The following is a 22,059-nucleotide window of genomic DNA, read 5'->3' as shown; positions in this document are numbered from 1 at the left end:
GTATTTTTGATTCAGCTTGAACAAAGACAAGTATTTGCAGAGATGGTTTTATCCTTTGGAAAGACAAAATTACCTCTGTCTTTAACTGCAGCAGAAAATATTTCTGTTCTTTCAAAACTGTGAACTAAGTAACCTTGTATTGGCAAAATTACTTGGAAAGATACATCTTTTATACTTCTTTATTCTCTAAAAGTTCATAAAATTAGTACTAAGGTCATCCTGGTTTCTCAAAAAGAGGAATACATTGTCATTAATATTATTTTTCCCCTTCAAATGCCCTAAGTACGAAGAACATAATCTTCCCTTTCAAATACACGACTTACAGGAAATACATAATGCAGTGTTCAGGTTTCACTGTTCCTCACATCTCGCATAGCTTGCATGGCTCTGCCCATCCTCCCTCCGCTTCCCCTCCCTTGTAGTATCTGATCTTCATGCATCTACTAAGAACCATCAGGAATGAAATGCAGTATCCTTTTATTACAAATCAGGTGTGTTTGGAAAGAAGAAATGAGGGACAAAAAACATCTGGAAATGCAATAAAAAAACAAAGGCAACTCATTAAAGGTAATTAGGGGATTTTAGAAAGTCTCATGTATCTTACCTCATTTAAGATTCCACTAAGCTCACTTTATATGGCTTAGGCAAACTAAATCTAAATTAACAGCATGGAGCATGCTGCAGTTTTTACCAGTTCATTCCTCATGGATCTATTCCAGCAGTAGTGTAGAAAGGGGTCAGGTGCGGGTATAAAGGACAGGGTCATAAAAGTTCTGAGTGTTAGTAGTTCTGAAGTTTCCATAGTTAAAGCTATACCATTAAAACCTACAAATGGAAACAAGGCCAGAGGGACATCAGAATCATCTATGGTTAATGCACAGAAATGTGCTTTTGCACAGTGCTAAATGTGCTTTTTCCTTGTCAAAAGCCTGTCCATGCATCTGCTACTGGCAGGGCCACTTCCAATGTGCTTAATGGCTGTTCTCACAGCCTTGCTTGCTAGTTCCAGTGGTGAACCCAGAATGAGGAGCAAGTTCTGCAGCTTCATGTGCTAAAATTAAAATCTCAGTCTTGGAAGATACATACAACTTCTGTACATACAGAAATCAGCAAAATGAATTGAAGTCCCTGATTTTGTTTACCTGTACCAAAGTCGGTTAGGCTCAGCAGGTTCCAAACTTGCAGTCCCAGAACCAACTGGCTATATTTCATTTTCCCTTTACAGAACTGAAACTAATTCCAACTATCATCTGTCTCTTTTAATAGCAGAAAGCCATAAGAAAAACAAACTCCATGAAACACACTGGGGATACAGGGACAGACCTGAAGTTCAGAGGTTTTTTTTCTGCATTTCTATACTGTTCATCTTTAAATGTCTCTCCACCCATAGCAACGCCTGACTTTGCTGCCAGCTCCACTCCACTGACTGAAATTATGTAATTGATGCCTGGTAGTTGGTTGTCACAAACCTACTGTTGTTCCCCTTGGTTGTGTTTAATACATGAAATTGTAGATAGCAGGCATTACAGAACTAATAGAATAAAAGTTAAAGCCTGAATAATTCATTGTGCAGTACTTCTGGAATAAGTCTTGTATACCAAGTATAGTTTTTTAGATGGAACAAAATATGTATAGCTCATTTCCTTGGGTATTTTCCCCCCTCTGTCAGGTTAATCAGGTGTCTTATCAATATGGCTATACAGTAGTGCCCAGTCAGGATATGTCTGTCAAAACAAGCTTTGACTGGAAACACTGTTCTGACAAAACAGAAAATACAGCCTGCTTTGCAGTGAAAAACTCCACAAACCTAAATATCGGTTTGTTTTCCCAGATGACAGTACAGTCATTTTCTGAACAGCTTTGTTTAATAAGTTGCTGGTATTACTACTACTCTGATTTCCAATCTGAAGCTTTTAAGCAGCCAGAGCAGTTTCCAATGCACTGTTAGGAGCTGCTTGTGAAGAAGACCACAGACCAATTCTGCTCTGGTTTTGGGTTTTGAGTGGTATCAAGGTGTGAGCCTAAGGCAACATGCCTTCCAGTGGTCTAAGCTTTGCCACAGCACAGCCAAGGATAACTACGGCCTTGCCTACATCAGAGAGTCATATCCTTCTCCTCAAGAGTCCAGGTGCTCATGGAACACTACCACACATAGTTGCCACAGCGGTCACGTAAATATCTGGAGCAATCTTACAGCTAATATAATAAACGATCTACCTGTGTTATGTATCTATAGCTGCATCCTGTTGCTATGGCAATCAAAACAACTTCTTCCCTCCCTTCTACTGTTTTTTCTGTGCAGACGCACAGTTACCCAAGCGGCATATGAGGACTATGGTATCTGTTTCACTGCTCCCACTGGAGCACGAGGTAAGATCCAACACTGGTTGATATTACTGTAATATCTGAGCAATAGCCTCATGGTTAGTCTTCCTTCAGACTTACAGTCGCAATGAAGAAGAGTGGCAGCATAAATCCTTGAGCAACTGTGTGTTGGCATGGTTGGAAAGCAATACTGTTCCCTCCCAAAAGTATCTCTGCTGAAGTTTACAGACAAAGGTGGTGGCAAAGGGCTTTCAGAACTATAGAAATTAATATTTTTCCTTCCCCTGTGGGAATGCAAATAGGAAAATATCTATCTTGCTCCAAATATAGAATCTGAGTGGCCCCAATAAAGAAAATCTATTCAGTCTTCCCCTGAAATAGGAGCTTAGATACCAGTAAACAAAAAGACAAACAATATTCAGAATTAGCTCACTGATCAACTGCCTCACAATTGTTTAAAAAACACTCATCCAGGGCCTCCCTACAAACAGAGAAGAATAAACATAACTAGCCAAATGCTGAAAGACCAATTGCATCCAGTATGCAGAAAGACAAAGGTCCAGTTCATCATGAAAATGTTGTCTCAAAGCGCAACAAGGGATACAATACAAAAAAAAAAAAATACTGGTATTTCAATAGCTGTCCCCTAAAGACACTTTTCTGTTTCCATGGCAGTAGACAGTAAAGTCCAAAACTGTGTAATTTTCATGTTACTTAAAAAAAAAAGCCTTCACAGGGATAAAAATTCAACCCGATAACCAAATGGAGGCATTCAGGACGCACTGAGCTGTCAACATATTAGAGCCACTGTGCGAGACATTGCTGATACTATGGCAGAAGTGAAGAAACATTTTTTCACCTCCTACACAGCTATGACATATCCCTAAAAAAGAACTCGGTATGCCACAATCTATTGGACTCAGGATGCGAGTTGTGCCATTAGTCCTCTGGTGTCACATCTGAACTGCTCTGGAAAATAAACAGCACACACCCAAATTGTTCCTATGTAATAGCAAACATCTATCTGGAAATCAACTGGAACTAACACCATTATATGTATAAACTATTTCACAATCAATAACTAGTTGCATCTCATACCAACAGAATAAATAAAATAAAAATAAATAGCAAATAGTTGAAGATTGTTTCCATGTCAGGTCTTGTCTGTAGTAGCCTGTATCATTCTTGATACAATCAACAGCAACAAAAATACCTAAAAGGAAGCAAAACTCTTTTGCAGCTTCAGGCCTCAAATGTGCCTAGTTCCCCTACTGTAATTAGGAGCTGAAGTTAATCACACTACTTATATAAATAAGAAGTCTAAATTCAAAGATACTGCTCCAGACAACCTCAGTTATGTCCTAGATGGATGCTAAGATCAGGACAGAAATAATTAAAAAATTAAAAATTACATTGTCTTTACAAGTCCATTTAATCTAGTAGTACTTACACCTCTAGTCAGGCTGCTCAGGTGCATTCAACTTACCCTTTCCACACCTTAACATGACTGAATTTTCTTAAAGTTTAGCCAAAATTTGCAGTGAATGCTTTTGGAATAACAACAGCAGCAATTTGCTAGCAATGCATTCCCCACTTAACTACCGATACTCTATCCTTATATTACTTATACCCAACACTCGTTAGCAAAGAATAGAAAACAGACTTATCTTCCTTACATCCCTCCCTATATTTAAAAAAAAATGCCAACTGTGAAAACCAAAATACCAATATTTTGTGAAGTTGGTCATGAGCTGACAAAATTACAGTTAAGAGCCTCTAAGCATAAACATTTTTTTAAGATAAGATTCACTATGTTCCTCATACTTGTGCCACTTGGGCTGCTTACACCATGAAGTTTTTAGCTGCTTTTATTGGAGCTCTGCAAGTGGAGAGTTTTAGTAAGTTAGATCCTGAATTTTTTACTCTTTATCCATGACAAACTTTGAAGACAACCTGCCCACTGATATCCAATGACCTGGAAAGCTATCCCAGTAATTCAACAGAAATGTTTGCTTATGCCACTGGTTCATTTCAGCCATTACACTTGCATCATAAAACTCAGGTAAACAGGGTGATGATTGATTGATTGAATTGCACTGAATATGGCAAGCAGCCCTGAGATAGTCATTGGCTTGATCCAGCCACTTTGTCATTGCAACAAGATACAAATGGCTATACCTTACTTTACCTACTTTAACTTACAACTTACTTTACTTTACTACAACTTACTTTAACTACAACCTTACTTTACTTACTTTACTTTACTTTACTTACTTTAACTACAACCAGATTATTCGGGCTTAACCTACACTGATTTTAGTAGCTTTTAACTGTGTGGAAAACCTGATGAGTTTTTCTTTCTCTGTTGTTAACACAGACACACTTTTGAGACAAAAAATGTCAGAGAGTGCTGATATACCTATTTGTAAGTACAGAACTAGAGAGTACAGCTAATGAGAATGGCTTAGGTTTTCTTCCTTTCTGTGTTTTGGTGTCAATTATCTTAGCTCCACAGTGATATGCACTGTTTCCAAAGAAAGGTGGCTCCTTACTGGTAACAGTCAGGGTTTTCTAAATGCTGTAATTCGTATAAATGAGCCATCTACTAATTTGAATTAATTTACATGCATAAGGGTTTTTTTTATCATTTTACACAGAAGTTACAACAGAAGACTGTTTATACAGAAGATTACGTATCAATTTTACAAAGATTTCCAGAATCATGTGCAGTGCATAGAAAGATCTGGTTTTAGGGTAGTAACATCACAACCTCACAGTTGTTTATTGCATATAAGCTACTTAGACAACAGATTTTAATACATTTACATCTACAAAGGCACTAAAATGCTAAATTTCTTGTACACAAATTGCAAATTTGGGGACATCTGACCTTTAGAGCTAGAATTACCTCTTTTTCCTTAAATATTGCCACAAAAAAAAAAAAATGATTACTGAGGCTCTGTGGAAGCATGTCTCTTATTTGCTTTAGCAAAAGTCTATAGACATAGGAACTAGAATGACAGTTATTTCTACTTTGCCAGAAAACTAAAATATAACTGGAAGCAATAATGAAGTGGGATTTACCAATCTAATGCCTGGAAGAATTTAGCCATAAACTAATCTCTGCACAAAACCATCTTCGGGGGCGGGGGGGGGGGGGCGGTGAGTGGAAAAAAATGGTTCTTCGAATCTAGACTGTTATTTTAAGCAAGCCAAAACTATGCTGGTAAAGAAGTTAAGACCACAGTCTTCATTTTTTAATTTTTATAAAAAAGGTGTAAATAATCTGTGCACCAGACTCTGTTTCGAGTTTGTGACAAACACAAAACTTGATGACGCAAATAAAGCTATTCAGATGAAAAAATAACTTGCTTGGTAGTGAGAACTGATGATGATGATGATGATGCATACTGTTCACTATTAATAATTTTCTAATGAGTTCCTTAGGAGGAACATATATACTTTCAAATCCTTAAAACATACAAAAGCTAAGTTCAATATTTGCTAGAAACAACAAAGGTTTGCATTTCTTCAGACTACCTGTATCAGTAGAAATCAATCTCTCTCAACTTTTCAGCACCAGGAATAGTTTTCTCTTTAAAATTTTTAACTAATCCTGTGTTATTTTATAATTAGTCCTACTTCTTGGCACAGTCATGATGCAAGATAATTGATAAGATAATGAAAAGAACTAATAGTGAGACAAATCCATTATTAAATTTTTGTGTGTCCCTGCACAAGAAAAGGGGAAGACAACCATACTTAGGTCTTCATCCTGGAATCATACCTCTACTTGCTTGAGGGCAAGTGTGGGTGATCCTCAGGACTTCAATGCCATAAGTATACCTCCAGTTATATGACCAGAGCTCTGACAAAACAAGACTTGCAGTGGACACAAGGGGAGCCTTGCTAAAATCCAAAGGGCTATAGCAAAGCCATCCTGCGGTGCAAGTCTCTTTCTAGTGTTGTAGAAAGAGATTCCATAGTTGATGGAATCTTACTTTTGTTGGCTTAAATAACAGAGATTAAAATGTTGTTGGGAACAAAACATTAAACATTTCATGTATATTTGTTCTGATTACAAAGAAGGAACTGTTCTGATTACACAGCAAGAAAAGTGAAAGAAGAAAATGGAGCAATGAAGTTTAAGAATTCATTTATTTCACAGTCACTAGTTTACAGATTACAGTGGCAAATTTTTCAACATATCAGAATTTCACATGAAGAGCTACAAACCACTAATTAAGGCAGAGGAATTCAAGTCTCAGTTACACATAAACTACATAGATGGAAATGAGAGAAGCATCTGTTTAAACTGGGATAGTCACAATGCATATGTGCTCAACTAAAGGTTCACTAAATGCTGCAAGATTTTGGAACAGTTATGAATTACAATCCATGAACTACAGAGTTTAGGGTGCAAGGCAGAGTGATTGGTGAAAAAGCTTACTTCCTACATTTATGAACATAACAATTTGTTGTAAGGCTGTTCTTAAAAACAAAATGAAAAATCATGGACTGAAGGCAAAATAAATAAAAACATAAATATCTATTTTATTTACACTCTAGTAAACAGATTGTTTTTATGAATTGCCAATGAACTTCACATACATTGTTCTAATTACAAAAATTAAGTCTACTGTTATATGAAAAACTTTCTTACAGATTTGGAAAGAAAATATAAGTACCACACTGAAATAGATTTCTTGGTGGTGAAGCACTCACTGTTTCATTATAGAATATACTTTTTAAAGAGGAGCACTAACAAAATATAGGCATTATAGGTATGTAATATTTTCATATAAGAAGGCATACATAAACCATAAATTTAGTACTTATGATCACAGAAGTCTGAAGTAAATAGTTGCCTTTCAAAGATACCTTTCATTCACACTACAGAAAATACTACAATAAAAGCAGAGTAACTTTAGTAAAAAAAACCCCCATTGCTCTAGTTTTATACAGTAAGGGAGTTCATCTCTCTGTAACACTCAGGGAGTGCAAATTTTCATCAAAACCGAACTAGAAATACCTATAATGCATTACTGCATTAAGGGAGATCCTGATACGAGCTCCCACCTCTAGGTTCATAGTTCCACAAGAATCTCCGCTGTAAAGAAACCTGCTGACCTTTTCTTAAGCCTGACAGATCTGGTGTTTGCTGAGTGACTTTGAAATTCAGTAACAAAAATGCCCTGAGGCTTGAAAAGTCCCTTTTCATTGGGACATGAAATTCCACTCAGGTTTGCCTGTACAATGAACCATTAAAAATGGAGACTAATTTAAAAAATCATTTCTTCCTTTCTGTCATTTGCAGTTTTTTTTTTTCAAAAAAAACCCACTGGAAATAGTCTAGCAACCAAAACTAAATGCTTTCTGGAGCCAGGCTTCACAGTACCAAAGCAGGAGCAGCACCAGCTACACTTAGAGTATTGGATAGATCTTGGAGTTTGCAAAATAAAGCAAAAAGGACAGGCTTTGCAATGGAAATGAGAGTTAATTAAGAAGGACTTTTTCTTTTTACCTTTTTTTTTTTAAAAAAATTAACTTCTACAGAGAGAAAAAGACCATATGCTTGTGTTTCATAATACAGAATTATTCTTACATGAAATAAAATGCTTGATTTAATATTTTAAACAAGTGCTGAGTTCCATCATTTATTTATGCTGATTACTGCCAATCAGCAATCCAATCTTGGTTCAATTTACAGCAGTTTTATAGCACAGTAACTAGAATGTCTTTCAAAAGTTCCGTGCTTGAGCAAGGGATTAGAATCAAGACTACAGATTTAATTAAACTGTTTAATTTAATTACATTCTAGAGATTATACTTTATATCCTAGAGAAAGGATATACCTTACATTCCTATTTCAGTTAACTTTCTCTGCTTCATTTATGAAAATCTTACCGAACAACCAGTATTATGTTTATTAACCTGTACTCACCATTTTATGAAATGGCAACAAAATCAACCAGAGATCCTGAAAACCCTGAGGTTTTTTTCAACATAGTCCATCTATTTAAATTTTATGCCAGCCTTTTACTATTTACATCTTTCAATCTTATATTAGCTTTCCTTTGAAATAGAAAAATTCTCCATATTCTTTGGTTATATATTTATTTACAGAAAAGTAAATTTAAGTGATGTCAGCTATTTCAAGATATGCTGAAATCATCTCTTGTTTGTAACATAGAATCAGAACTTGTCAGTCCTGGACTTTACTCCTGCCCATGTCTAACTTAGTCCAATTATATATTCCTAAATCCTGGCACTAGAAGCAACTAGTTTCTTTCTTGGCACCAGGAAAGGGTACGTTCTCTCATTTTTAGTCTCATAGGAAAACATATTGGAAGATCTAAACTTGATCTCATCAGGTTATCTGATTTATATAATTGAAAAGAAAAACTAAATCTCTAATGTACAAAAATGCCATGGTCTACAATACCATGAAAGTAGGCTGCTGATTTTAGATCACAATAAAGAAAATCAGAGTTTTACTAATTTTCTTATCCTCTACTATCATGTAATGTAGTATCATATACTCTTTCTTTTTGCATACCACTCAGCATATAGCAGAGTGTAAGATCTGAATTAGTACTAATAACCCTTGAGAACAAAAATGTACCAGTTTCAAAGGGTTTCAGAAAAAGCTGATGGCACACTAAGAGTACATGCCATTGGGGTATATCTTCCTGTCTATCACTAACTCTTAATACTTGCCCAGGGTGGAAAAGAGCTTAGATATGACCAAGCAAGATAGGCCTCTGTTTACTCATTACAAAAAAAAATGGGTATCCCATCTCGCAATTTTCTATATCTTCAAATTTCTACATTTTACTGAGAATCTAAATAAAAAGTCTTGAACAGTAAAGTTTTCTGGAGTAAACTTTTTGAGTGTTAGGTCTATATTGAAATTGATTACTGCTGTTTATAAGCTACTGACTTGAAAATTCATTATTCAAAAAGAGTTTTAAGCACTCAGTTTAGTTTAGTTCAAATTAATGGACTGGAATACCCTGAAAAAAAAATGACATTCACTAATAGATTAGATACTGTTTAAAGACAGAATCCTGTCTTTAAATACAGTGTAGAAATCTGACATCACCTATAACATTTCTATCACTACACCACCATGAATCAGAAATTACCTATACTGAAATCTCCCTTAATATTTTTATTAACGGGACAATTTACTTCTACAAAGCATTTAATAATTACAATAACTGATATATCTTTAAAAAAAACATCACTATCCATGGACAGAAACTGCCCGAACTTTGGAGATCCAGCAAGATCACTCAAGAATGAAGGGTTCATTTGCTAGTGAAGATTTAAATCACCAATTACCAAGTGAAGATAGCGAAAAGCGATTCTTGTATACAGGAAAAGTGAAATCTGAGTTCCTCCAATTTTGCATATTGTCCAGATATGCAAATTTCCTGAGGTAAATAACTGTAAAACAATGCTTATCAGGAAGAAAGAATTGACCAAAAAAAACCCAAACCACAGTACTTTATGGACAAAACAAGCAAGGAATTCAAGCCAAAACAACTAGGAAACCTTTGAGAAATTTCAAAGAAATCTTAACCTGCAACTATTACCAAAGTTAGAATATTCAGAAAACATAAGTTACAATATGTACTGCTCTCTGAAGTTATCTGATTTCTGCTTTTAGCACAATATTTTAAGATATACAATAGGTGTAGTTAAGTTTTTCTACTCGCTTTACATTAAAACAGGAGATAATCTGAAATAACATTGGTACAGCATGACATGTACTTTAAATGCCCACTATTCTATCAACCATGTTTAAGAGATTTCTAAAAATCAATAGTCCCTAAAATTATGTTACCATTTTTAAATGATTTTTCTCCACTTCCTCTCAAAACCATCTCATTCATCACTGTTATAGCCACCAAGACCAGTTCAAAATAAGAGAATTACATTCCAGAATTACTATTTCTTTTTAAAGCCTCTCTTAGCAAGCACACGGTCTATGTGAATACTGAATGCATGGGAAAGAAAACTTGACACTGAGTCTAGCGAACCACATGTTCAAAAATATTTTTTAAATATGCTTGGAATATTTTACATGAGATGCAGCATATTTACACATTTTCAATTTGTGATGATCATGCAGTCCTTCAAACCGCAGCAATGAATAAAAAAAAATTTTTGAAAAATTAAAGATTTCTTATACGTACTGTTCAGACTGGGTTTATAGTTCCAAAAGAGTTGTGGGTTAATCAATTTCATTTGAAGAAAAATAGACAATCTTACACCTAGACAATGCTATAGGCTTTAGTGAACTGCCAAGAATAATTAATTCTGAAGACAGTCACACAGGAAAGCACAGCTACAGGTTTTGGTCCACTGAAACTTTGAGCAAGCCAGATCGTCTGAGGCTGGAGCAGACTGATTGGGATTCGATGCAGCTTCTTAAGCTTCTGGAAACGAGGCACGTACGTCCATGTGCACAGATCTCCATTTCAGTTCCACTTACATCATTCCACAAGTAGGAGAACTAGAAACTACTTAAGGCACTATGTATATGGGGAATTATCTTGCATCTGAGATTATGGGCCACTCCCACGTCCACCGCAAAACATTAGCGGATATACTGAGGAATTTTCCAAAACCGCTTTCTTTGGAGAATTAAAGTACTTTTGTAGATGCAATAAAATCTAATCACTGTGTTTTCTGAACATGTTCCCTAGGTCTGTCTTTCCTGTAAATATTAATGTACAAAATCAGAGGCCAGGTCATTCAAAAATTCATACACTCTATGTATAAATTTAGAAGTTTTAATGTGATATTAGCACATAGGAACAGTAAACATCACAGTTGGGTTTTAATACATTTAAATGTTGAGGTTTTTTTCCAGCAGAATACTCTCAGGGGACCTAATTAACCAAATGACGATTTTTCAGATTAGCAAAGAAGCTAGATATGTAAATGAAAACACAGGCTAAGAAGTTTGAATTTGCACTAGTGACAAGCATACGTTTTTAATCGCTGCGCCCTGTAGTTGCACGAGGTGAAGAACTGACATTTATTTTCTTCTTTTTATTGGGTAGCCCTAGGTTATATAAGGTTATTTCACATGGAGACTCAAAATCTTGTCTGTCACTTCTCCCATTTGTGATTATATTAACATAAATTAGACCATTATAACTGAACAACCTCTAATCCGGGACAGGATGATTCATAATTGATTGATGTCTGGCATCAGTGTCAGGCAAGATCTTGGCTTTATGGCTACACAGAAATTAATGACAGTGATTTATTCATCAGGTGACAGGTAGGATAAAATAAAGATGAAATACGTTTGAAATATCATAATACTAAACAATATGAATCAAAGCTGTCCGGTAAATGAAAATGGTTTCATCTACTCAGTGGATTATCAGACAAGTCTCCCACAAAAATCACTTTGCCAGTTTAATTTACTAATCAAAGTTTTAGAAAAGCTGTTTACAGCTATCATTGTGTCTATCATTAAAGCCAATATATAAGCAAATACAGAGATTACCCTTTACCCTGAGAGAGCTCCTGGATATATCTTTAATGATACCCTTCCTAAATTTTGGTCTCCCAAAACACTCTTCCATTGATATTTTAGTGTGTCCCTAAAGGAAGTACCATGAACAGAAAATTAGTCACAATGATGGAAAAATTTTATATTCAGTTGGGGATACATATGATTTTATCATGTTATGTATTTGTAATAACTTCATTTGTTCACTAATGAATCCCACTGAACAAGAACTCTACTTGCAGGCATTTTTTTCAAGAAGAGTTTAAAAATAAAGAATATTTTCAAAGGTTTGCTAACACATTGGTAAGTGTGCACACATTGTGCATACCTATTTATCTAATTCACATACACGTACAAGAGTAAATGTATATTTTTCATTTAAAAAGCATCACTATTTTTTGCTGCCTGACTACCTCAAAGGTGGGAAGACACTTGTTTTTCATATGTAAGTACACAGCAAAACACTTTTTTATTCCATGAGAAATACAGCTTAGCTTTTGCTGCTCTACGTAGCCAATATTTTACATATACTTCTATTCTGCCATTGAATTGTACGAGAATGCTACAGATGGTTTGCCACATCTCGATTAGCTCATTTTTCACAATGCTCTCATGACGCTCTGTATATCATTTACACAAGGTTTATTTGTCAAAATCCCATAGCACCTTTCTGACAACAGATGTTTTGAAATGCATCCTATTGTGCTTGGAAAAGATTTATTTTAATGGGTTTGACAGTATAATTTCTGTGAAGAATTCAGTGGACATTTAACTCAGTTTAGTAACACTAAAAGGAGACTCGCATAAATGTTCATTTTGTAACTCATCTAAGGTTACTTTTAAAGCAAGTAGCCTTATAAAATGTGTTTTTTTCCAACTGATTATTCATTTGAAATATTCTGCAAAAGATGTTTAAGTAACAACTTCTGCTTGATTGTTTCTTCTTTTAGCCTCCTAAATAGCATGCAACTTTGAATCCACAGGTACTCCATGTATCACGTTACGCATCGTGAACATACAGAGTAAAAGGCATAACAGTAATTTTTTTCAGCAGGAATTCTTATGGATGAGCAGTAATTCTGAGACCTTAACGTAAACCAAGGGATACATATCGCCATATCTCCATGTGAAGGATTCTTAGAGAAAATAAACTTGAGGGTCTGATGCTGCAGACTTTACTACTGAAGAGCCCTTGTTCTTATTATTCCTACTGAAATCGTCTGTATCAATGGTATGGGTTAACAGCTGAGTTATATCTGAATCCAGCTCTCTTACTCAAGAATGTCACAAAGTGCCTTCAAGAATGTCACAAAGTGCCTTACGATAAATGAATGAATGAAAAAGGATGAGTTCTGAAGTCTCTTTAAAGCCCCTTCCTTCCTAAGAAAACACTTGGCATCTCAGTCCTGTGAGACAGTCATCTCCTCCTCAAACCATAATATAGTCAAATACAGAGTTTTCCCCCAAATAAGACTGCACAGGTGGTTGAGAACAATTGCTCAGTTAGCAAATTCCCCTAAACTTGTTTTCATGAACAAGTATCACATATAGAAATCGAACATCATAAACCAAGTAGTCTAGTCTTTTTTTTAAGCACACATGCAGACTGCCTAAAAATAAGCCACCGTAGATTTTGCCACTGACATGTTCTCACTAATCTTCCCTATATCACTGTACTGTCTAAAAATGGCAAGATTTAGCTTACATTAGGGGTTACAAGAAATAATCCTTATAGTAATAAGGCCATGTAAAAATACAGTTCTATGGATTTTTGTCAATTTGTGCTATTTCCAGTATGAAGTATGGAAATAAGGCAGGAAGGATCAATCAAGACAGATCGCTGATTATGCTTCTTAAAATTACGTTCCAACCCAACCTAAACAGGAGCTGTAGTATACATACCAAACTACAACACATGGTGGCATTCTCTAATGTAACAGAGGGTGGCTTGTACTTCGCCATTGACTGGTAGGTATCAGCCACGTTTCGAGTGATATTTAACATTTTCACGCTTCACGATACAATCCTTTTGTTCTAGAACTACTTGTTTCCCTGAGGATGAGAACAAAATAAGTCATCACCGTTTCTGAATGCTGACAAATATTGAGTTGAATACCACAAAATTAAAAAAAAAATAAAACAGATAAGTTGTTGCAATATCATTTCACTCCTTTTATTTCTAGGGTTTTAATACAAAGTAGTGGGTAAAATGCAATCACCATGGTACTTGTTTTAGTCATTTCAGTTGACTACTGGCCATCTACCCCGAAGAAGAGCTGCCTGCAAAACTTGTTGGTGTGTGTATGAAGCAGCCCAGACCCAGGCAAAGCCACACCTGGGCACCAAGTGTGATGCAGAGTGGCTCTCCCACGGTCATGCCAGTATCTCCCAGTTGGGTGACTGGGAAGTCACTGGGCAACGGGTAGCAGAACCCCTGCACTACTGTGGGGCTATGCCTACCAAACCCAACCAGGCAGCTCCAGGAAGGGACTGGCGAGAGACGCTTCTCAGACACCGGACGCTTAAAAAGCTTTCCACGCTGCGTGCTCTTTGTCCTTTAAAGAAAAACACGGGCGAGATAGGGACACGCGGGGCGGGGGGCAAGGCTCACGCCACGTCTGCCGCCTCCCTCCGAGGGGCTTCCTCCCTGCAGCCCACCCGCCGCCGCCACCAACACCCGAGCCCCGCGGAACCCTTCGCCCGCTGCCGCCGGGAGCCGCCCGCTGCCAGGACCGGAGGCGGCGCCCGGCCCGGGAAGTTTCTCGCCACAGGTTGCCCCGTATCCCCCCCCCCCCAAACAAACCTCACCACGGGAGTGTGTGTGTCCCCCACCTCCCACCCCCAGCCCCCGTCACAGGGACGCACCTTGGCGCCGCAACCGCCGCTTCTTGAGGCCGAAGATGCGGACCTTGGAGAAAATGTCCACCAGGTTGCCGTTGCAGAGCCCGCGGTTCTTGCTGGGGCTGTTCCGCCTCCTGCTGGCCGAGGGCCGGTCCCAGTGCTGCTCCCTCGCCTGCCGCTTCTGGCGGATCAAGCCGCTGGCGATGGCCGCTGCCATGGCTGCTGGCCGGCTCGCCCACGCCGGGCAGAGGGGAGGGTGGCGGCGGCGGCGGCGACGGCGGCGGCGAGGGGCTTAACCCCGGCGGGGACCCATCCCCCGGGGGCGCGCGGGCGAGCGGGAGCCTCCTCCGGGCCGAGGTGCGGTTGGAGCGGGGGCACTCCCGCCCTCCGGCCCGCGGGAGCTGCCGCCGCCGCCGCGGGTCACCGCATGGGTGCCCCGCCGCCTCTCCCCGGGTGGGCTAGCGGCGCAGAGCGGGGACGCGGGGGAGAGCCGCGCTCGGGTCGGGTCAGGTCGGGTCGGGTCGGCAGCGTCCCCTCCCCCGGGGGGGGCTGCCCCTCAGCCCCGCACCGCCGCCCGCTCGCCCGCCGCTGCCATCGCCGCGGACCGGGGCGGCTACCGCCGCCTCTTCCAGGCTCCCGCCTGATGATTGCCAAGTGCTTCAGAAATCAGCATCTGGAGAGAGCAATCTTCTTCTCCGGGGAGAGCTGTAATCACGGCTCCTCGGTCCCACCCCGCTCCAGCCTCCCCTACACACGCACGCACACACACACACACGCACACACACACAGAGAGGCACGCACCGCTGGAGCTTTTTTTTTGTCCTCCCTAAGCCGAGGGGCGGCGAGGGTGCGGAGAGGGGGGTGGAGGAGGGACGGGGGAAAGGCAGCAGAATGAAGCAGAGGGGGCGAGGGGCGGAGGGAAGGGCTGTTGCTGATGCGGTTTTCCGCTGGGAACCGGCGGGTTCCCGGCGGATCCGCCGCCTGCTGTCCCTGCTCCCCCCTCAGCTTTGCCGGATGGCTCCGTGCGGGGCTCCCTCGCTGCCGCCCACCCTGGCACCCTCACACCCACCCTCTCGCCAGCAACCTCGCACCAGCTCCCGGCGCACACCCCCCCCCCCCCCGTACCCCGCAGTCAGCGGTGACACTGGTACCTGTCCCCGTCCCCAGGCCGGGGAGGCTGTAGGGGATCGCGAAAGGGGGCTGAGGGGGAACCGCGGCCCGCCCCAGGGCAGCCCCTCTGCCCTCCTCGCCCCGCACTCCGGGAACGGCCCGGGCTGGGGGTTGTAGTTCAGATTTAGAGCCGTGAAGCAGCAGCACACCCAGGAGGCTGAGGGGACCTTCCACCCAAACCAACAGGCGCTCTTTGGGAGAAAAGACTATAGTACCAACAGACTTCTAACTCGGAACGCAAACTGACTTCTGAGGTTTCAGAAATATCGAAGGCGTTCCGTTGGGCACTCACAAACAGCAGCAGGAGGTAGATTTATTGATCATCAGCACCATGTGATATTATTTCTTAATTTTTTTTTTCATCGTCTCCGTCTTGGAGCACCTGAGCAAGCACCAGCCAAGCTCGCTAGGCATAGAATGCCTAAGGAGTCTCTGCCCCGAGGAGCTCACAATGCACTGCACATAATAAACACCGTGTGAAATAGGACATCTCATTTATTTCCTTCCTTCTTTTTCTGTTGGTTCTTCTCCCTTTTCAAATAAAGGCTCAATGGGTTTTTATTTATTTATTTATTTACTTTCTGACAGTCTAATGGTGAAACTTCCTGAAGCTGCAACTATCCAGAGGAAAGCAGAGAAAGAAAGCCAGCAGCTACACAGGAAAAAATGCAGAGTTATACTATAAGGAAAGGCAGATGTTTGCACAGGGAAATATCGTGTAATAAATATCTAATTTTTATACTGTTTTCAGAATACTCTAATTTCTCATTAGATGGTTCTTTAAGAAAACAGACTGCGAAGTGTAAATATCCATCCAGAATAATTCACTTCTTTGCAATACAGAACCTCGTAGGTAAGAGTAGGTTCTTGTTTCAGCAGAGGCTTCAGCTTCTCCTATATTGACCATTATTTCCCTAAATCCTTTAGCCTACTAAGGGCTGTTTTTATACAGAGGGCAAAAGAGTATGGTGGGAACTCCCTTGTACAGAGATTTTGTATTAATACTCGACCAACTAGGAGCAGAACATGCACAATCGGATCTGGATAATACATTTTAATTCTATTTAAAAGTGTCTCTAAAGAGATTCAGCTAAAACATTCACACTGGATTTTCTATCTGGTAATTTTTACAGAGCAGCAATTTCCTTACAACGGTTACAATTATCTTAACTAATGCAATTAGACAGTTTTGTTTTTTAAAAAATTTTAATTTCACTGTAGCAGTTTTTGTGTGCTGCTTCCCATTTCCTTACTTCCCAGCAGCAGACAAGACACAGTTTTGCCTTCCTTAAGTCTCCTTAAGACAGAAGTGCTCCTCCAAATGCCGCCCCAGTGGGCAACACCCCTCTGCCTCGTTACCGATCCCTGTCCCGATCCCCATCCCGGCCCTGTCCCCGGCCCCGCCCCACTCCCCCCCCCCGGGCTGTCTCTGCCTTCAGCACCATGGACAGCCCAGCGGGGACCGGACGCGTGTGGCCCCGGGACACTCCCTGCCACGGCTGACGGGACATAGCCCAAAGTCTCCTGCTCGACCTGGCTCCTGGCTCCAAACAAAGGAATGAATGAGAGGGAGTAGAGTGAAATAAAGGCCAACCCTCCACTATCTTTAATTTTCACAGGAATTTAGGAGGGGAATACATACAGCCCTAACTTTTGCACGAGAATCTCTCTCCAAAAAGATGTAGGTTCCACGTTTCTTTTTTGCCGGAAGGATCTCTTTACATTATCCAATGATGCTATTAACTATACACTATCTACTACTATTGTGCCTTTTTCTAGTTTCCTTCACACACTGGGCCTTTGCCAAAACACACTGACATTTCTCAATGATACGACGCTCAGGGTGATGACAAAGAAATGAAAGAACGAAGGTCAAAATGGGCAGTATGCCTATAGACGAGAGGAAATGTGTTTTTTACTCTAGAGATCAAAACCAATAGCTTTCTACTTGCATCTCAGAAATGCAGAGCAGTTGTTTACAGCTTGAGGTTTTGCAAAGAAAACTCAAGAGAGCCATCTGCTGTCTTAACCTGTGATAAAATGTGTGCAATTCTAGTCAAAGTGAAGGTCTTGCTAACAGATGGATTGTAGAAGTACGAACATATAGGCTACCTTAAAGACTAGTAACTGCATAAGATTATACATTTAGGACAAATGGAAATATCTTGGTTGTAACATTTGCTACATTAAAATAGAATTTTATTTCTGATTAACAAAACCCTGCATATGAAAACAAACAACTAAAAGCAAAAGAGAGGGAGAAAAGATTTTCAATATTTTCTATTTTCCTATCTGTTCATTTCTAACTACTTATTCATCATGGATTTCAGGAGCTTTCTGAAACAAAAAAGTCTTAGAATCTTTAAAATTACTTGCTTGAATGAATTTTAGAGGAAAGCATTCAACAGACATAAAGTATGAATCAAATACTTTCTTTATTACATCCTAGAGTATGAAATATTATTATTCCTTAATTTTTTTTTTCTGTATTACTGGGGACAAATCCTATTCTATTTCATCTAACTTAAAATGTAAATTACAGTGTGCTATTTTCAAGCATCAAAGTTCAATATTAAAGTATACACTATTAATAACTGTGTATATACATCTACTAGTGATACATAAAATGTTTTCCTAAGGGCTTCCAATTGGAAAAAAAAAAAAAGAGATTCTAAGCTTTATATTCTATCCTAACCTAGACCCATAGGCTACAAAATTTGCATAATCAAAATTGTCATCCTTATGCTTTAAGGGTTGTGATCCTTTTCAGTTGCTGGGTTTTTTGTTTTTTTTTTCACTTGTATGTTTTGCGCTATGTTGGATAGACTTACAAGGCACAGTCTTTTTTGGTCAATGCACATGTGAAAACTCTACAGAGTTCTTCCTTTCATAAACCATCTCAATAAAAACAAAAATGTCTTTCTACAAGTACGTTCCCACATACACACACTCCACCCACATTTTCTCCTCCCAGATATCCTGAAACCATTCCTCATATCAAAAGCAACGCAAATCAAATCAAACCCTAAGAAAAATACCCCAAAGTCCTCACAAAGATAGATTTTCTAGAAGTGTAAAATGCCAGATTATTATATTGCTACTAAACATGTTTTAGTTTCACAAGTTTCTCCAGTGAAGTTTTTATTGCACTTGCTTCCCAACAGTAGGAGCACACAGCTTGCTTGTCCAGTTAGGTACTCTAGAATATGATGCTGTGAAGTCAACCTATCTTATATTCTAGAAATCATTAGTTCAGTGTGGTGAACCTAGATGTTCTTTGTTGCAGATCATTTTGTGTCACTGAAAAGTAATTATTATTATATATTTTTTTTAAGCTAGTGTGTGCTATAGTCACAAACCAGATCAATACCTTACTCCTTAAACTTCCATTCAAGTTGGAAAGGCTACTCTAGGGGTAAAAGTACCAATTTTTGGTGTAACAATTGCAAGGTATGCATACGTCTGAGCCATTGGGAACATTTAATGTCATCCCAAGAAAAGATGTCTCAGCAGTGAAAAAATACTTGTTTGTAAATTCTGATAGACTAATTTAATCAACCTTCCAGTGCTTTTGATAAGACAGCAGACTGATTACCAGAGTGGTGTTTCCAGTTAAGATTGTGATTCTGAACATTTGTTAGTACTCATAAAAAATTTACTGAAGGTTGCTGGTAATCCTAGTGGACATAAATCAAATGTCTAAATTCAATTTATATACTAGGACCTCACCACTCCCACAAAATGGTATAACAAGAAAATGTGATACAGGTCAATAAATGGGATTATTCATATAACTGTAAACTGATATCTGCCCAAGGCACACACTGTGTGTGTGTGGGGGGGGTGTGTCTGGGTGTTGGTAACCAATAATTTCCAAATCTTGATTTAATTTTCTCGGAGGACAAAGATAGAGCAAGAGATATAACTTAATGACTTGAAAAATGTGAAATAAATATGGTCTATGGCTTATTCTTTAGGCTGATGTTTAATTTTTTAAAAATTAACAACTTAGAATAATTTTTGTCAACATAAAAGGTCATATTTTTCATAACCATACCAGGATGAACATATTAAATAATAAATTAAAAAATCCTTTTCAGACACTTTAAGTGCATTCCATAATTATAATAAGACTAGTATGGTTGTGCAATGAGCTTTAAACAGTTTAAATTAGATCAGTTCTACATGTTCTTGTACATTAATCTGGATATAATTCTCATTATAAGTTAGTGTTAATTTCTCAGAAGTTAACAGCATTCTGTGAAGAGCGGCAATTTAAAATCCTTCACTCTGAACCCTTGATGCTGGTTGATTAGACTTTGTAGAGCATTAAGAATAAAGTTTATTAAACATGTTAATATACTTCACAGAATTCAGATATCTATGCTTTTACACTGTTCTATATCAAAATCACTCAACTTTCAGTCTCAACATTCACAGTGCACTCAAGGAGCCAAATTCCTACCTATTAAAATTTACTGAATGCACAGGATAAAATACGTAGTAAATTGTTTAAATACATCAAGTGAGTATCTTCAAATAAGAGAAAAGCAAGCTTCCAATATGGTGTTTAAAGGACTGCACATTTTTTAGCCAATTTCTCATAGGTTTTAGACTTACTTGACTTTATGTGTCCAAGTCATTAGAAGACCTGTTAAAACATAATTAATGTATATGCTAGAATAAATTAGTCCACCATGCAAGGAACTCCTACATTACATGGCGGGTTATGTAGAGAACTATGAAATTATAAACATTAGTATACATAACATCTAAGGACTCAAAAACAACTATTCCAGCTCAGAGCCAATGGCTTAGCTAGGGCAATATTTGTTCTGCATTGACCAGTGACATTTCTTTCACACACTGCCTGGCATATGTCTGCAACTCGAAGGACTGAGTACCTCTATGCTAGTAAGGATCCAAGTTCATTTAGGCAACTGAAAAAAAATGGTCTTGTAGATGACCAGTATGACAGCACTCAATAGATATTGTCTTATTCTTTAGAAATTACGTAATTCTCACACTGCTTGGGTTTGCTTTTCCTTTTAGACTCTGCTTTCCTCCTTTCCTTAAATTTAGCATTGATTATACTGTAGCAATGAGTCTTATGGATACTGCCATCTCAAGGAAAATAGCTGTTTTAATTACTTAGAGTTTCATTTTCAGTTCCATCAGCTAACTCTTCATTCTTCAACAAGGAAAAGAAAAGTGAATGGAGACTCTTATGCTATTTTTAACAATTGATCTTTCAGCAAGATAAAATGCACAATTACAGCTCCTAACCATTAGTACACCTCCTGAGACACCTTTCATGACTCTTTCTAGTGTTCACTCTATCTGTCTTCTACTTCTGATATCACTTCTTTTGAGACTAGGTGAACAACAGAAATCAGCTGGATTCACAGGAGAATGTGAACAGCACACAGATTATATGAGGCTCTCCAGGAGAGCTCGTCCAGGCCTAAAACTTATCTCCAACAAATCTCTTTTTAGCAACAGTTAACAACAACAATGACAAAAAAAAAATGAATCAAGATCACTTTCAGGGACAAATCCATAAAAGTAATTAAAAATGAAATACGAAATACGTTGTGGTTTCTGCAGCAACAGGTTTTAAATATTAAATCCCTTAAAGCGAGATTCTTAGGAACTAATACTAGAAACACACTGCCATTTGTTTTGCTCCTGCAGAAGATAACAGCAGAAGATCTGCCCCCAGAGTGCTTCAGACAAGACTCCGGTGACACAAGCCAGACCAACAACTTTCATTGAACAACAACAACAAAAAAAAAAAACAACCCACATCTCTAGTCCACACAGATGCACAAAGCAGTTTAAGATTTAGAGGCCTAAAACCAGCGTGGAGAGCTTCTTCATTAGTTTCTCATACAAACAGCTTAAAACAACATCTGTTGCATCTGCTTATCTAGCCACAGCAGGACTTTTCTGTTTCGCTTGACTTCTGAAACATGCAACAGACTTTGCTATTATTCTCCCAAGTAACTGAAAGTCCCTGTAATGTGAGTTTGCTTAATTTTGCTCTACAGAAGCAAAAGGAACACTGTTCCCAAGGAATTTGGTCTCTACAGTGAACTTCCTCTGGAGTCAGTAAGGCTCTCAGAGAATGACAATATGTAAGCTATTATACCTGCTTGACAATACTCTCCTGGGGGAGTTTCCTA

At 38.8% G+C, this 22,059-nt stretch overlaps 1 protein-coding gene across 2 annotated transcripts in view; it reads right to left on the bottom strand.

Moving 5' to 3' along the window:
* The window catches only part of FGF14 (fibroblast growth factor 14), a 404,862-nt gene that overhangs the window by 126,888 nt on the left and 255,915 nt on the right, over positions 1 to 22,059 (bottom strand). Inside the window, exon 1 of one of the 2 annotated variants that reach the window (XM_086770942.1) lies at positions 14,729 to 14,921. The exons of the other annotated variant lie outside the window; for it this stretch is intronic. Within the exon in view, the coding sequence (XP_086627068.1) occupies positions 14,729 to 14,921 (193 nt within the window). Of the gene's footprint in view, positions 1 to 14,728; positions 14,922 to 22,059 lie in introns of those variants that run through there. 2 annotated transcript variants of the gene reach the window in all.

This window comes from Chlamydotis macqueenii, chromosome 1, assembly GCF_036417535.1.
Source record: "Chlamydotis macqueenii isolate bChlMac1 chromosome 1, bChlMac1.mat, whole genome shotgun sequence".
In the NCBI taxonomy this organism is placed as follows: Eukaryota; Metazoa; Chordata; class Aves; order Otidiformes; family Otididae; genus Chlamydotis; species Chlamydotis macqueenii.
This window is presented reverse-complemented; position numbering and strand designations above follow the sequence as displayed.